Here is a 16461-nt window from a genome sequence, read left to right on the forward strand (position 1 = left end):
AAACACAAAGGAGGGCACTCCTGCATGATGTCATCTTATGCAGGCTCATCCCATACTCACACAAGGACTACAAATCTGTTCATAGTTTCCCTGAAGTTCCAATCTTGACATGAGAGTTCAACAATTTCTTCTTACTTTAGGCATTCCAACGATGCTAAGCACGAAACAGCTTAAGCATGAAACAGCCTCCCTGTGACTGTGATTTCCATAGGAGCAGCTACTGAACTCATCTCAGTTGTTGACTACTTTGTTTAATGTCGGGTCAAAGCAATCAGCTGTGGTCCATTTATTGGAAGTGCGGTTGGCACTATCTCGCAAGGATCAGTCATTTTGATTACCCTTTATGCACGGCAGACAAACAGTTACAAAGAAGTTATTAACAGCATGATTCAACAAAGACTGTGGCTCTTCTAGGAAGACACTATCTACATATTGAAATGCAGAATACTATTTTGTGGCATCGATACTGAAATCATTAACAAGAACAGTTCTCATTTGAGAGCACTACAGCCAGGGAAACTTACAAAAACACGTGAGTTACTCTGTGTGAAGAGGGGCTACATCTGAATTCAGCAAAACATGCCTGCGCTTGGCCAATGCTTTCATCATGTTAGCCCACATTGAAATGAACCGGATCATGAGGTAGTCTCATTAGCTTTCCAAAGCAAGGGGATATTTCAAAAGAGTTAAAAACTGGATATTTCCCAAGTTAAAAACTAGAACCTTGGCATGAAAACATTTGTGTCACCAGGCTTCCTATTTTAGGCAATATTCTAAATGTAGTCTATGTATGCACATTTGCATATCCATACTTACAGACACCCATCCATACATCCACCAGAAAACAGCAGATATAGTTTCTAAACCCAAAGCCTGAGGAATTCAGAACAAGTCGGGACAAGCTTTAGATTGTGAATTATTGATCCACAACTTAATACGTGTCTTATAGAGAGTAATCCTTTAGCGTGCCGTTTAACAACGTGGGCGGCTCAGCAAATGTTAGTGTAGGTCAAAGAGCATCTGATCTGGCTGGGAAACAACCACTTGATGGGCAGTTAACACAAGACACTAGAAGTAAACATTGTTCTCTTTCAGCCCACGTCAGTCTTATGACTTAATTTTGCTACCCTTGGCCGATGGCTCTAACGGGAGCTACAGAGACACCTGTAGGAATGAGTGTATCAGCAGTGACCAAAAGGCAAAAGGAAGAAGTACAAGAAAAGCTGCTTGATCCTTAAAGAATGATAGTTCCTTAACTTTGGTCATGCGCTATATGCACCATATATATACAATTGATTGCGTAATTTCCTTATGTCAATATACAATTACACGTACAAAATCAAAACAATAAAGTTTTATGACTACATAAAAGTAAAATAGAATCCATTAACCTAAACAAGAAGATCAACGTGCAAATCTAATAGAGAAAAAAAGGACAGTCTTATTAAATGTTGATTATAGCGACTATTGGCTTCTGAACGGTCTGAATAGGACCTATCTCCACTATTATAATTCCTCCCTTCGACTTGGTAGTGTTTTGCTGCTGCATACCATGTGTGTGGGTATGCATGCGTGTGTGGAGAATAAATGTTCACTCTTTGTGTGACGTATGCACAGACATCCATAATGCTGAGCTGGAATAGGCGTGTCTACTCTCCCAAGCGAAGCAGTCTGAATTTAAAAGTAGATGGAGATATTATTTCCAAACTGACATTTTCAGACTTGCTATATCTCACCGGTGGCTGCACGTGCTTAGTACTTAAGGGATTGCCCATAGTACACTTTCCGTACTTCAGAGAAGCAAAGCTAGGTGATTACCCACAGCAAGAGCCAAACAAATCCATCTCTTGTCTCCTTATAGGCGTCCTTTATTTATTCAGGAGGGTACCGTCGTTGGAAGTTCATGAACGTTTTCCATGTGAAGGAAAATGCGGCACTGCCATGGCTTTTTCCTTCATTTCCTAATGTCTTCACAATATATGTCTCTTCACAGCATTGCCTTCTCCCGTCTCGCCTTATTATGGAGTGTAAGGAATGTGAGGTCACGGACTTGTGCAACATGCATGTGACTTACAAACTAACTTTCTTGGATGAATCAAGCTTGAAAATTCATTAACATACAAGTTGTTCTAAGAGATATTCTTTTAAATAACCTCTATACCTCCTTGTGACACAGTGGAAGAGAGAGGACTGTCTACATAGAAAACAAGAAATGTTACTCATTTCTTGAAATCACCCATTTAGAGATAATTTAATAAATTCAAATACGTGCTTTCATTAATGAGATGACTAAGTTGGATGCAACCAGAAAAGCTCAAGCTTCAGTGTGATGAAAGTATTTTTCAGACAGGATGCTGGAGCCTCCTTGAGTTTATGGGAAACATTATTAGAGAGACTGTGTCTTTATAATTAGAACAGATCTTTATTAACTCAGAGATGACAAGAACATTTCTCATCTTCACTTTTTTTTTTTTTTCACTTACTGTCACTTTGTTGGCACAGATGGCAAAGAGTCTCAGAGTTGAAAGGAATTCTCACAAACTGACAGAGTGATTAGCTGCTGATGCAGCTTGGATGTGAACTAAGGCCACCACAATGCTCGGCCTGGCTCTCTCTCCATGGACACTGGTTCACAACTCATTCATTCATTCCTTGGTGGTACAATGATATCCAGGCTATCATGAGATTAGGAGGGGTTGGCACTCCATGCTCTGATTGTTGAACCATATAACTTCACATACAAATAAATATGATAGGAAAAGAATTAAGAAACCAATACAGTAATATACTGTGGTAGAAAAAATGCTGACATCAAGGTCATTTCCAGGCAAGTTTTCTGTGGTTATATGGGTCAGTCATAGCTCAACAACATTTGGCGTGAAAGCCAGCTCATTGTTTTGCAGGACATCTTTTTGTTAGTTTAACTCCTACCTGTGGCTGGGAAGTTTTCTGATGTCAAATATTGATTTTTGTGAAGAATAAGGATCAATTTTTATGGCCTTCCAGTTATTTCTATTCAAATATCTGTGAGCTGAATTTTTTGGGGGAGCTTATTTTTGTAAAAATTGTACCAGCCAGGTGTGGTGGCGCATGCCTGTAATTCCAGCACTTGGGATGCAGAGGCAGATGGATCTCTTTGAGTTCCAGGTCTGCCTGGTCTACAAAGTGAATCCAGAACAGCTACACAGAGAAACCCTGTCTCGAAAAACAAAAACAAAAACAAAACAAAACAAAACAAACAACAAAAAAGAATGTACTCTTCTAATGCTGTATTATAAAAGGAGATCTCCCTTTTACTTCTAACATTTAGGAGAAAAAAACAAAGGGGGGATTGTCTTTTAAATTACTTAACAACTCTTTGAGTGTATTAACAGAGTGTAGTGTAGGTCTAAAGGAGATGTTGGTCCCACCTGAAAGTCAGCTCCTCTGAAGTCCTCCCCTGTGAGTGACAGAGAGAGCATGTGTAGTGGTGAAGGGAGTAGAGACTGGACTTTGTCTCTTAGGAACTGAGGGACCTTGGAGATGTTATAATCAACCGATGCCTCAGTTTCCTAATCTGCACAATGGGGGGCGGTTAGTAGTACCTGATTCAAAGATTTGCAATAAGGGTTTGATGAGTTTCCAGGGTCTAGAATGGAGAGAGAGCTATAAAAGTGGGACATTTTTGGTAATACTTCCCATGGTTTGTCTGTTCCTTTTTTTTTTAAAATGAGATTGTGAGTTTGGGACACCCATGAACATTTTATTATTAAGCATGTAACATGCAGCCTAATATCCTAAATTATTGAATTATGAGCTTTTTTTTCAAGAGTGTGCCGTGGTATCATCAATGCGCTTGAGAAAACCCAAGATATTTCGGCAAGTTTCTAATAAGTGACTCTTGGAGATTAAAAAACACATCAACCCCAAGATGCTGTGTTTTAATCTCCAAGAGTCTAGATTTAATTGAATCCTGAGAGGTGCAGATGCTTTTGTAACATGGTAGCACAAATCTGCCTGACCCTGAGCTGGGAGTAGAACACAAACCACCTCACTTATTCCTTAAAACACTGCTATGATAATTGTCCCCTTTATCTCTTCTAGAAAATGATGCTGTCACTCTAATCTTGACTGGTATGATAAGAATAATGTTCATAAGACAGTTTTGAGAACTACACCCTAGAAAGTTCATAGGATATTATTAACAGTGTTAAAATTGAAATTTACAATTATTGCAATTCTACGCTTTCTTCAACATATTACCTATGTGTCTGTCGGCTGCCTTCCCTTTCTTCTCTTCCTGCCTCTTTACTCCCAAACCCTACTTGATTTCCTGTGCATCTGGGTTTGAACCTAGAGTCTCATACATTCTAGATCAGTGTCATCATTGAGCTTCATTCTCAACCCATGCTAATGCTTTTGAAAGTTCTCAAAAACAAACAGCTAAAAACATTCTAAGATATAAAAATGCATTTCCTTAAGAAAAAAAATCTAAGAAAATAGTGATTCATTATTTTGGTAGAATATCTCATCTTTTTATAAGAGACTAAAGCTGTATGTATGACATGAAACACCAACCATTATTTTTTAGTGATTTTTTATATTAATTACAGTTTATTCACATTGTATCCCAGCTGTGGCCCTCTCCCTCATTCCCTCCTAACCCCACCCTCTCTCCCTCATTTCCTCCCATGCTCCTCTCCCAGTACACTGATAGGTGAGTTCCTCTTCCCCTTCCATCTGACCCTAGTCTATCAGGTCTCATCAGAACTGGCTGCCTTGTCCTCCTCTGTGGCCTGGCAAGGCTGCTCCCCCCCCCCCCAGGATGAGGTGATCAAAGAGCCAGCCACTGAGTTCATGTTAGAGACAGTCCCTGTTCCCCTTACTAGGGTACCCACTTGGATGCTGTGCTGCCATGGCTACATCAGTGCAAGGGTTCAAGGTTATTTCCATACACCAACCATTATTTAAGAAACATAGACATTTATTTTAGTTAATTGAGTATCTATAGCTGATTGGGGTTACTCTGTAAAAATAATCTTCTTGTTTTTATATGAAAACTAAGAATGTTTTGAAAAATAACCTTTTCCTGGTAATGTACAAATATGTTCACCTTAAGTTGAAATCGAATAACAATAGCTTCTTTTCCCCCACTCTTTCTATTCTCCAACATCTCATTTTTAGTTTTGAATGGGTGTTTTCACAACATCATAGCACCTGTCCCTGCATTACCTGGGTGTCTTAACTGCAGTACCTGTAGGGAAATAGTCACATGTGCTCATTCTTCGAAGATGTGGCAGATTTAGGTCTAGATGTAGCAGGGTCAGGAGAGCTATGATGCAAATTCACAGATGGAGAAACTGAAAGAACTCATTAACATCACATAATCTTACTAATGACTAATTCCATAAAGGAGGGGGTTTGCTTTCTTCAGAGATAAAAGGAGAGAGCTGGAGGGAGGGAGGAAAGGAAGGATGGAGGGCAGAAGGAGAGAGAGGAGGAAAAAAGAGGGGGAAGGGAGATAGAGATAGAGAAAGAGAGGGAAAGAGAGAGAGCAGTTGAAATAAATCTGGGTAAAGGAACCACTGTGTCTCCAGGCTTCAGTATCTGCCAGAACCATAGAAATACCGTATCACTTCATTTCTTTCTTGCACTGTAATAATGTCCTTTTGCAATATAGTATTCCTCTTCTTCCTGGCCTTTTCATAGACAGCCACGACTCTCTTCTGTTTCACTTTGTATGGGTCCCCAGGAGATCTAGTCAGCTTGCTAAAATGTCACTTCACTTCAAACATCAGTTCTATGCTATTCAGCCAAGACCTCCTTCCTGACTTCCAGTTTCCCACTGGGTAGCCAGATCAATATTAAATAGTCATCGTATGTCAAGCAATATGCTAAGCCTTTTTATAAATAGCAATCCAGACAATCTTCACGGCCAGTACTAGAGCATTAGTAAAATAATTTCTGGGTTTATATTTTAGAAGAGGGAAGTTTGCTTTAGCATTCTGGAGACACAAAATGAAACTTGCTTAAAACAACATGTGCTCAAATATTTAACAGTTATGGAAGGAGAGGGAGACAGAAAGACCCAGAGGGGACAGGAGCTCCACAAGGAGACTAACAGCCAAAAAAATCTGGGCCCAGGGGTCCTGTAGAGACAGATACTCCAACCAAGGACCATGCATGGATATTGTCTAGACCTCCTTCTCAGATGTAGCCCATAGGTAGCTCAGTCTCCCAGTGGGTTCCCTAGTATTGGGAACAGAGGCTGTCTCTGACATGAATTCAGTGGCTGGCTCTCTGATCAGCTCCCCCTGGGGTGGGGTGGGGAGCCTTGCCAGGCCACAGAGGAAGACAATGCTGCCAGTCCTGATGAGACCTGATAGGCTAGGGTCAGATGGAAGGGGAGGAGGACCTCCCCTATCAGTGGACTAGAGGAAGGGCATGGGGAAAGAAAAGGAAAGGAGGGTGGGATTGGGAGGAGATGAAGAAGGGGGGCCACAGCTGGGATACAAATTGAATAAGTTGTAATAAATGATAATTAAAAAGGGACATCTGTTCTTTTTATAGAGTAGAAGCCTTCATTTCTCCCTAAGTCAGTCCCCTCTGCAATCCAGGCATGGGAGATGTGAACCATTTGAACAAGAATTACTAGATTTTTTTTAAAAAAATGTTTATTTCTAGTGCCATCTATGAAAATGGGAAGCTAACAGACAGACTGAGAAAATACAAGTATTTAAGCTGATTCTCTATGATTTACGTTTTTCCTACACTACTTTTGGAAGGTAGAAAAAGCAGGAGTTCTGGACTCCTGCTTTTGATTGAACCTATAATCATATAGGTGTGGGGTGCGCCTGTTCCTAGGAGGAGGGTGTTTGTTATGAGTGGTATGTAATATTTGGGGCAGCTCATCTCATTCTGAACCTGTAAGCTGTTTTTCCAAATTTCTGCCTCATCCATCAATTCTATGACACATTCTACCCATTATCTTCCTTAAACATTGTTTTCCATGACAATTGTGCTCTTAGAATATTTCAATGTCAGATAAACTTGAAAACCATGGCAACTCTTAAGTGTCTTTTGTATTCATTCATCCATTTAAAAAAAAACACAAAACAAAACAAACAAACAAACAAACAAAAAAACCACACTGTGCACACACCCCAAGCTAAGTATAGAAACAATCATTGCTAAAAGTCAGGTTACCAGTTCTCAATCTCTGTTTTCAGTGATATCAGCGTGCAATCAATATTCAATTGATAATTGAATACCTACTATATGCTAGAACCAAAAGACTTGTAGAAAGGAACTCCAGTATAAAAACCGTATCAATAAAATAACTGACAAAACACAGAGGTCTTAGAGGAAGATGTGATGAACTTTACAGAAGAACAAATAGGAACAAGTGAGGTAAATAGTCTGGGAATATTAAGACAAGAGGGGAGGAAAAGGAGCTGACAGAGAATGCATTTAGCCATCATTGGGTACATAAAAAAATGCTGTCCATATATACATTAGGATACCCTTCAACTACCCAAAAACGGAATCCTTATATTTCTAGCACACCAAGATAATAAGCCATGTGCAGAACTACATGATCTCACTCAGATGTAGAATCTGAGACAGTTGATCTCACAGAAATTGAGAGTAGAACGGTGGTACTACAGGCTGAAAAGAGTAGAGAGAAGAGGAAATGAAGAAAGGTTAATCTGTGGCTACTGTGTTACACTTTGACAGGAGAAACGAGCTTTGGGGCTCCTATTATAGAGTTTGGTGGCTACAGATAGTGATAACACCTGTACATTTCAAAAGACTGCAAGAAAAGATTTTGAAAGTTTTCAACACATAGAAATGGCAGATGTTTGAGAAGGCAGGTATGTTTAATTTAATTTTAATATTTAATTTAACTTAATATAATGTTTAACTTAGTTTAAACATGTTGCTTTCCCAATGACCATTTGAAACCATTATAAAGTAACTGGCTTGTATTTTTCCAATAGGAGAGAGCCAGTAACCACAACCATATGTGTGTAAGACATACACATTTACAAATAATCTACAAATCACTGCAAACGTTTTCTGAGAGATATCTCTGGAGTTCTTGAATTACTACTGTGATGAGTGGCCCAAAGTCCCCTAGGTACTACAACAGGAGCCATGTCCTTCTAATAAGTTTCCTATGTTTAAGGATGCCTGGAAGAGCCATCTTCCAACTGCTACTCACCTACTCATCTTTAGAGGTTAACAGAGTTTTTGGGACCAAAAGAACTTAACACAAGCTTTTTCCCAGTCCTGTGATGAGTTTTCTACTTTATTCTATTCTTTTGTCCACAGCCAAACAGGATGCTTTTGGAAGCCTTGTAGAAATTTCTAGTTTTTGAAATTAGTATCAGATACTCTTAGACACAAATGTAGATTAAAGATTTGGAACCAGACTCTATAATAAGTAGCTGATTGACCCTTGAGTAAGATAATTTATCTCATTCTTCTCTTTAGGGTTGTTTCATTATCTTCAAATTTGGAATAATACCTACTTAGGGTTATCATGGAATTATGTTACATGATATATTCAAAATTTCTAACAGAGCTATAGACGTATGGTATGCTCTGATAATATAAGGGGCATTTTCTTCAATGCTAAAATCAAATTCAGACCCCAATGCCATTAGGCAAACACTATTCCATTGAGCTACATCTTTATTAACTAACTCATATTCCTCTTCCCCTTCTTCTTTCTCCTTTTCCTCCTTCCCCTCCAATTCTCCATGTTACTCCTTTTCCCTCTTGACAAGAACTGTAATTATGACAGGGGAAGAAAGAAGACAAACACTTGTACAAAATCTGTAGAAAATCAGCTGGTATTAAGCTAAATGATTCCTGTCTCACTTAATCCTTACACAACTTTTGAAGGTAAGAACAATCACTTAAATTTCCACAGGTGAAAGGTGAATTTGATGAAAACTTGCCAAGGTCATAATCATTTTAAGTTAGGATTCAAATCCACTTCTATTTCTAAAGCATACATATGGTTTTCAGGGCATACAAGTTTGAAAACTAAATATTCTCTCTCACACACACCCCTAAAGCCTTGAATAGTATGTCCAAATGTAATTTAGATGTTTTTTTGCACATTCATCTGAGTTCAATGTCTAGTCTGCTTATATTTTTTTTTAAATAAACCAAAGTAGGCATGTCGTGTTTTTGTTTTTGTTTTTTTGTTTTTTTTGTTTTTTTGGAATTCTAATGTACACACACACACACACACACACACATATATATATATATAAATAATAACAACAAGCAATAGAGGAATCATCAGGGAACTTATTAGTGATGTGTCTGTGATACCGTGGAGATGCCAGGAGGCTCTAAGGAAGGGTGTTGGCTCTCCACCACTTACTGCAAAACTCAAAGACCTCAGGGAGACCTTTCCAAGCTACAGTTGGTTTTTGTCAGGCAACCTTTTGTCAAAGCTGGTGCAAAATATGAAATGCTTCATGATTTGCATGCCATTTTCGTACAGAGGCCGTGCTAATCTCTGTATCATTTCAGATCTATGTATGTGTTGGCACATTGAGCCCTGTAGTAATATTTCTAACATAGCTGACTTGAACACAAAACCATCTATCAATAGCTACGATTGGCTAGATAAGTGGAATATAGTGCTTCACTTGCAACTTTACTGTGGTTTGTGTTTTATATAAATATGTCTGTGGATGTGTGTATTCCTCTCTCATTTCTATCTTATGGTTTCCCAAGTAACGAGAAAATTGGTAAAAAGTCTGTCTCCTAGTCAGAACATACATAGTTTTGTTTACAGCCTCCAAGGAGCAATCTGGTGTTTGTCAGCATTGTTTTTTTTTTTTTTTTTATTTGTTTGCTTTGTTTGTTTTGAGAAGTACAAAACACTCCTGCTACTCAATGACTTGTTATTTCTTTCTTGTTTGTATTCAGAAGGTGAAAAATCTACAAATTCAAGTACATCTTTCAGTCAGAAGCTGTTGACAAGAGGATGTACCTGATCTGGTAAAATAGCAACAAAGTGCTTTTGCATCTTTAAACAGTGAAATAACAATTAATGTATTTGTATATTTCCATAAACAATTTTGTCAATCTGATATTTTTTAAAAATGTATGTCTGATTAATAATTAAAACCATTTCAATGTGGCAAAACAATTTGAATTTGACCAATACAAACACTGCATTAAGTATGACAATAGCTAGGAGCAGGGCAAACCATTCAAGGCAGAATCCTGTCTTTTTGCTACCTAGATGTACTTTGCAGAAGCCTTGGTGCGCAAAGAGACAAAGAGTTGGATTTGCAAGGTAACAGCTCCTTTTACTCTTTAGTCACATCTTCTAGGGCCCTAAAATTCAAGCCTCATAGACACATAACTAAATAAATTATAAATAGAAGGGCAAGATATATTATACTCCTTAAGAGCAAAGGTGTTATCCACTGCTTCGTCCTTACATGTTTTAGAAAATACACTGGCCTGGGACAAATTCACAAATTTAACATTAGTCCATTTCCCTGTTAAAGGTGCATGGTGTACAGTAAAGATAAAGATTACTTTAATTAACTCATCACTGAGTCCCATAAAACTTAATTAAATACTTTATTTTCACTTGTGTGATTTCTCTTTCTAAAGTGTTCCTAGTCTTGCTCTATGCAATTATTCTAAAGCTAATATTTCAATGAATAGGCAAAGGCATTCTAGTGCTCTTAAATTCCTCAAGCCATTTGCTGTGACCTTTAGATTTTGAAAACGTGAATGTTTTATGTTTCTCTACATTGACAAGATAAACGTACATCCCAGCCAAGTGATCATTAGAGCAGCCTCAGCCACTGAGGCAAATGCAGAAACAATGACTGTGGGCAGATTTCACATATTCTGAATTACTTTTCCCTCCTGGACATCTATTGGACTGCTCCCCAGGGCAGCTGATTTTTACCAAAGTTCTCTCTAATGCTCTCCACAGAGACAACATAAAATAATCATTTAATAGTTAAGCCCTGTGAAAGCTGGCTTTCGCTCTTCCAGCTACTTTGATATCACATAATTATGCTCATTTTTAAATGAATGACAGTGAAGCTTTTAGACGACAATCTAGCATATGAAGTTTGGTTTGGTTGCAGTAAGATTTGTCTGTGTCTCTTGCCTGTGCAAGAGAATGTCTGTATGTAAACCAACAGAGCAAGGCCATCCTTGTCCTTTACAATTCCAATCCAAGGCTAGAGATGGCTGAGTGGTTAAGAGGTACATACTGCTTTTCTAGAGGACCGAGTTCAATTCCCAGCACCCACATCAGGTGGCTCACAGCACTTATATCTCTAGTTCCTCAGGGACATCTGATGCCTTTGGCTTCCTTAGTCACGTACACAAATGTATTTTAAAATTCATTTAAATTTCCTTTCTAGTTTCAGCAGTTGGCAAAGATTTCTGCTTCTAAGAGCATGATGATTTCACCGTGGTAAAACGAAGGTACTGATTTACAGCCTCATTTCCTCACTTCAAAGCGTGTTGTTTGGAAATTCTGACTTGAGGTGTTCTTACGCTGTTCACAGAGTCGAGACAAAATGGCATTTAAATTACCAGCACTAGGCGTAGGCACTACTCCTTGGTTTCTAGATCTTATCTTTTCTTGCCTTGTCATTCCCTTTCCTGACCGACTGCTTTTTTCACCCATCTCTCACTGTTTTTGTTCCCACCTTTTCACTCATCTTTCTTCATGCAGGTCACCTTATGTGTCCATTCAAATTATTTATCATTTCTGCTTTCTATACATACATACAGAGTACCTAATCGCTTCTAGGAGGTAAATGTATTATTACCTGCTTTAAGTCAATACAAATATTTATTTTTCAAAATAATTTGAAAAGTTTTCGTGTGTGAATGAGCTTATGTGCTCTCTCTCTCTCTCTCTCTCTTTCTCTCTCTCTGTGTATGTGTAGAAGCTCACAGAGGGCAGAGGGTGTGAGACCCACTAGAACTAGATTTGCAGACCTTTTTGAGCTGCAGATGTTGGTGCTGAAAGCAAACCAGGAGTGTCTGCATCACCAGTAGGTGCTCTTATAACTGAGCCGTCTGTCCAGCCCAGTTAAAATATTTCTAACACTGAATGATTCTGTGAATTAAGTCACACTAAGGGAGGATTTGTTTCCTTGCTGGCTTACGTTTCGATTAGAAACCTACCTGAATAGATGAGGACGCATTCAAGAGTAAAAATGAAGAGATATAGGGCTCCAGCTACTGTAGTGCCAGGAGCCACTGCATGTCTGTGCATCTGCAAGGCTGGTGGTGCGGAACTGCTCCAGCTTCCTGATCTAGAGTAATAAGCGATGCACAGCTTCCGAGCCCGATCACCTGACGACTTGCAACTCCTTCCCACTGACAAGACCGTGGGAATGGAGCCGGCGGCCCACAGGGAAGGAGTCGTGGTGGTCCTGAGATGTAGACCCATTCAGCAACAAGTATCACTTCTTACCCAAGGACCATCATCAACACGAATGCCTGGGCCACATTCGGTAGAATCAAGTACGCGATCCCCAAGAACTGGTCTCACTCTAACCTGCACTGGACAGCCTTTCTCAGAGTCACTGGCAGTTCACTGTGATGGTGAAGAGGAACAGAACCTGCCCCCCAAAAACTCCCAGACAAACACCATAGAAGCAAGAGAGCCCAGTGGCTTTTTCAGTTAAGAAAAAAAAAAAAAGAAAGAAAAGAAAAAAAGAATCGTATCTTAAGCATTGTATAAATAAAGTGTGTGTGCTGTGTGAGCGTTCCCATGTATGCCTGTGTGTGCATTTGTGTGCCTGTTGATCTTAGTTGGAAAGAATGAGATGCATTCAGTTTTTCTGCACTTCTGTTTTTTGTGTAACATTAAGTTCTGCATGAGTGAGTTTAAAGTTTACCAGTTTTATGGGTCCAGTCTATCCTGAAACAAAGCCTACATGGCTTTGGGTCTGAAACTTTGGCAGTACCACTGAGGAGGGTCCTACCAAAAAACACACAGAACAAAAGTGATTATAAGGTAAAGATGGATATTTTTAGTGTAAGGTGTGGTATGAGTTTGATCCTAAAATCTTGTGGTTCAAGCTTCTCAGAATAACTGAATTGCTTGGCTTGGGAGATTTATTTGTGTGACTGGAGCTGGGTGGAGTCTAATGTGTGACTCCATGTGGGTGCAGCGTTGTAAGACTTACAGAGGTTGCATCTTTACCTTGCGTTAAACTCATCTCTTGGGTCTTAACTCATTTTGCTATAGATGCAGGAAGAATACCATATTTTTCTGATGAAAACTATCACCAAAAGTCAAGCTGTGGACAAGGCTGGGGAACTTCCTCAGCAGGAAAAAGTGCTTGCAGCATGAGCCAGAAGACCCGAATCCATTTCCCTGAAACCACATTAGAAATGCCAGGTACACTAGCTAGCTTGCATCTTTAATCTCTGAGCTCCAACCAGAGGCAGGTAGAGAACTGGACAGATGCTTGAAAGACAGCAAGCCTGGAGTATGCTCTGCAGACACCAAAACAACAGGAGAGACCCTGCCTGAATAAGATGGAGGAAAGAAAAGGCTCCTGAATGTATCTTCGGACCTTCATACTCACACCTCAGTGTTGCACTATTGTTCTCTCTCTCTCTCTCTCTCTCTCTCTCTCTCTCTCTCAGACACACACAGTTATAGAAACCGTAGGAGGCAAGAGATTGACAATGCTTTGAAATCAAAAGGAAGAGTAAAAGCATGAAAAAAATTTTTTTTAAATGGAAACTATAATTCCACTTGAAATCAACCTGTGTTCTCTAGATCTAGGCAACCCTGGAAATGGGGACTTTATAATGTGACATCAGCAGTAATGATGAGAAAAATAAAAATCCTCAAGGGATTTTAAGAGTTAAAAGGGTGTCATAGCTACACAGACTACGCTAGGTCAATTAGCATTGTTACCTTTTATCAAATATGCAGAGTAAGTCTCTGATGTCAGCTTCTGACTTAGCAGAGGAAACTTAATAGGGATGGTTTTACAAAGCTTTCCTTAAACTATAATTTAAAAGCCTTTGCCAATTTTCACAATAAATGAATCTTTAATATTCTCCTGAGCAGGCTTAAAACTGTAAAACTGCTGCCTGTAGGCATGTTCAAGGCCACAGCAGGCAGAGACAAGGGAGAAGGCCTCCTGCCCTGACAAACCAGCACGGTCCCTGAACATGTAGTCTTTGATGTCTGCATGGCAGAATTTCAAAGACTCGTGGACACATAGTATTCAGTCAGCACACAAAATGACGCTTGGCTGCAACTTTCTTAAAGGTTTGAAAAACTGAGACACTTGTAGATCTGAATCCAGAGATGCAGTCTCTAGAGAGCAGGGTACCCAGAGGGCTGTGGCTAGAGTGAAGGGGCTGCTTATTAAAAAAAAAAAAAAGAAAGAAAGAAAAAAAGAAGAAAAGAAAAGAATGGGTCTCGCTGTAATTTTCCCAGAAGACTCTGTACCACTGATTTGCCTCAAAACAAAGGTTATGTCTAACGAGATAAGGTGAAGGTCTGGAAGGGTATGACAGTCGAGTCCTCCACAAATATGAAGATCTGAGATCTGATCTCCTGCACCCACTAAAAGTTGGGTGTGGTGGTGAATGCTTATAATTCCTGAACTATGGGATAAGACAGGTGGACACCAGGAACCTACTGGTCAGCTGCATGACTGAATCAGTCCAGGTTCAATGAAAGACTCTTTACCAAAAAATGTAGAGAATGATAGAGGATGACAGCCCAACACTGACCTCCAGCCTTCATACTAATACACAAGGTGCACAGACACACACATACCTAAACACAGCCCCAATGCAACGAGAGACGCTTTGAGACCCTTGGTGGATTGTGAGTAAGAATGTTGTATCCCGAAAGTAGTTGAGGTAACAAGGAGGCTTTCTGCAACATTCCAGTGTCTGCTGAGTGCTGTTTGTTACAGAAATGACAAACACAGGTAAAATCTTGAGCCAAGAAGATGAGAAACCTTTGGGTTTCACAAATAAAGGTTGGCAGTATTTAAGGAAGTTGAATGTGAGAAATAATCCAGGGGGCAATTGTTGCAAAAAGGTTTGTTCGCCGATTTTCTAATCAGTGACTCCGAGGCTCATACATTCAGCACAGTAGCCTTTGTGGAGAAATGAAAATATGTGTCAATGGTGCAGCCTGCACAGCAAATTAAACATGTGGGAGTAAATGCTATTATGCAAGATCCTGGCATCTGAGGGGGAAGAGCAAAGAAGAAATGTATTCTGGGAAATTCCCGCTGCCAAAGAGAGCTGGTGTAATATTGAGAATGTGATAGAGAGACCAGAAGTAAACAAAGCTTTCGTTCAGGGAACCAAGAAGAATAAAGATCACTATTATTGGCCATGTCTACTGTACATACTAAGTAGTTTTTCAGTCAGTGCTTTATTTCTTGCATGTATCCAAGAAGAACTGAACAAACATTTGCTAGAGATAATAAGAAAGAGGAAGGCAGACAGGAACTGACCAGGGAGAGATGAGCCAGAGGGAGTTAACCTATCAGTGACTGGTCTATCTACAGGCAAAAAATGATAACATATGTAAAATGCTTATAACTGTGTCTGATATACAAGAGGTGCACAAGAAATGTGTAATATCATGATTACCACCACTGACATTATCATTTGGAGAGAGAGGGTGTCAGAAATGCTTTCTTTGTCTGAATTACCAACAGGCCCTCCTTGAAAATCCCACCACTTGTATGTCCACCAATTTTGATATATCCTCCCCACTTCATGGATTCTTTTATGCCTGATTTGCTGATAACACCCTTCTCACAAAATTCAGTGGGTAACAGCCAGACATCATGCAGAAAGAGTGGGGCAAAGTGATGGGCAGGGAGGGAAAAGATGTACAGACAGACTTTGGAGCATAGCTTTAAACAGGATGTCTCCATCAAATCCCCCTCCTCAGAGCTCAGGGAAACCTGCAGAAGAGAGGGCAGAAAGACTGTAAGAGCCAGAGGAGATGGAGGCCACCAGGAGAACAAGGTCTTCTGAATCAACTGAGCAAGGCTCATTCGAGTTCACAGAGACTGAAGTGGCAATCACAGGACCTACAGGGGTCTGCACCAGGAGGCCCTCTGCGTGTATATTATTGCTTTCAGTTTAGTATTTTTATGGGACTCCTGAGTGAGTGAGTGGGTGAGTGAGTACGTCTCTGATTCCTGTGCCTTCTCCTGGGACTCTTTAGCTTCTCTGTTGGTTTGCCTTGTCCAAGTACAATGTGATGGTTTTTGTTTTATCTTATTATATTTTATCTTACTGTGTTTGGTCCTTTTCTCTTAGAAGCCTGTTCTTTTCTGATAAGAGACAGAGACAGTGGACCTGGATGAAAGGAGAGGTGGGAAGGAACTGGAGGAGGAGGAAAAATATACTGTATGAAAAAATAATCTATTTTTAATAAAAAGAAAAAAATTCATTGGGCAA

General features: G+C 39.6%; 1 protein-coding gene across 1 annotated transcript in view; it reads right to left on the reverse strand.

The window, feature by feature from the left end:
• The window catches only part of Magi2 (membrane associated guanylate kinase, WW and PDZ domain containing 2), a 1360055-nt gene that overhangs the window by 422785 nt on the left and 920809 nt on the right, over positions 1-16461 (reverse strand). Inside the window, exon 6 of the mRNA XM_055612892.1 lies at positions 12178-12428. Within this exon, the coding sequence (XP_055468867.1) occupies positions 12178-12428 (251 nt within the window). The remainder of the gene's footprint in view (positions 1-12177; positions 12429-16461) is intronic.

Source organism: Psammomys obesus, unplaced genomic scaffold (assembly GCF_907164565.1).
Source record: "Psammomys obesus unplaced genomic scaffold, mPsaObe1.curated_primary_1811, whole genome shotgun sequence".
Taxonomy (NCBI): Eukaryota; Metazoa; Chordata; class Mammalia; order Rodentia; family Muridae; genus Psammomys; species Psammomys obesus.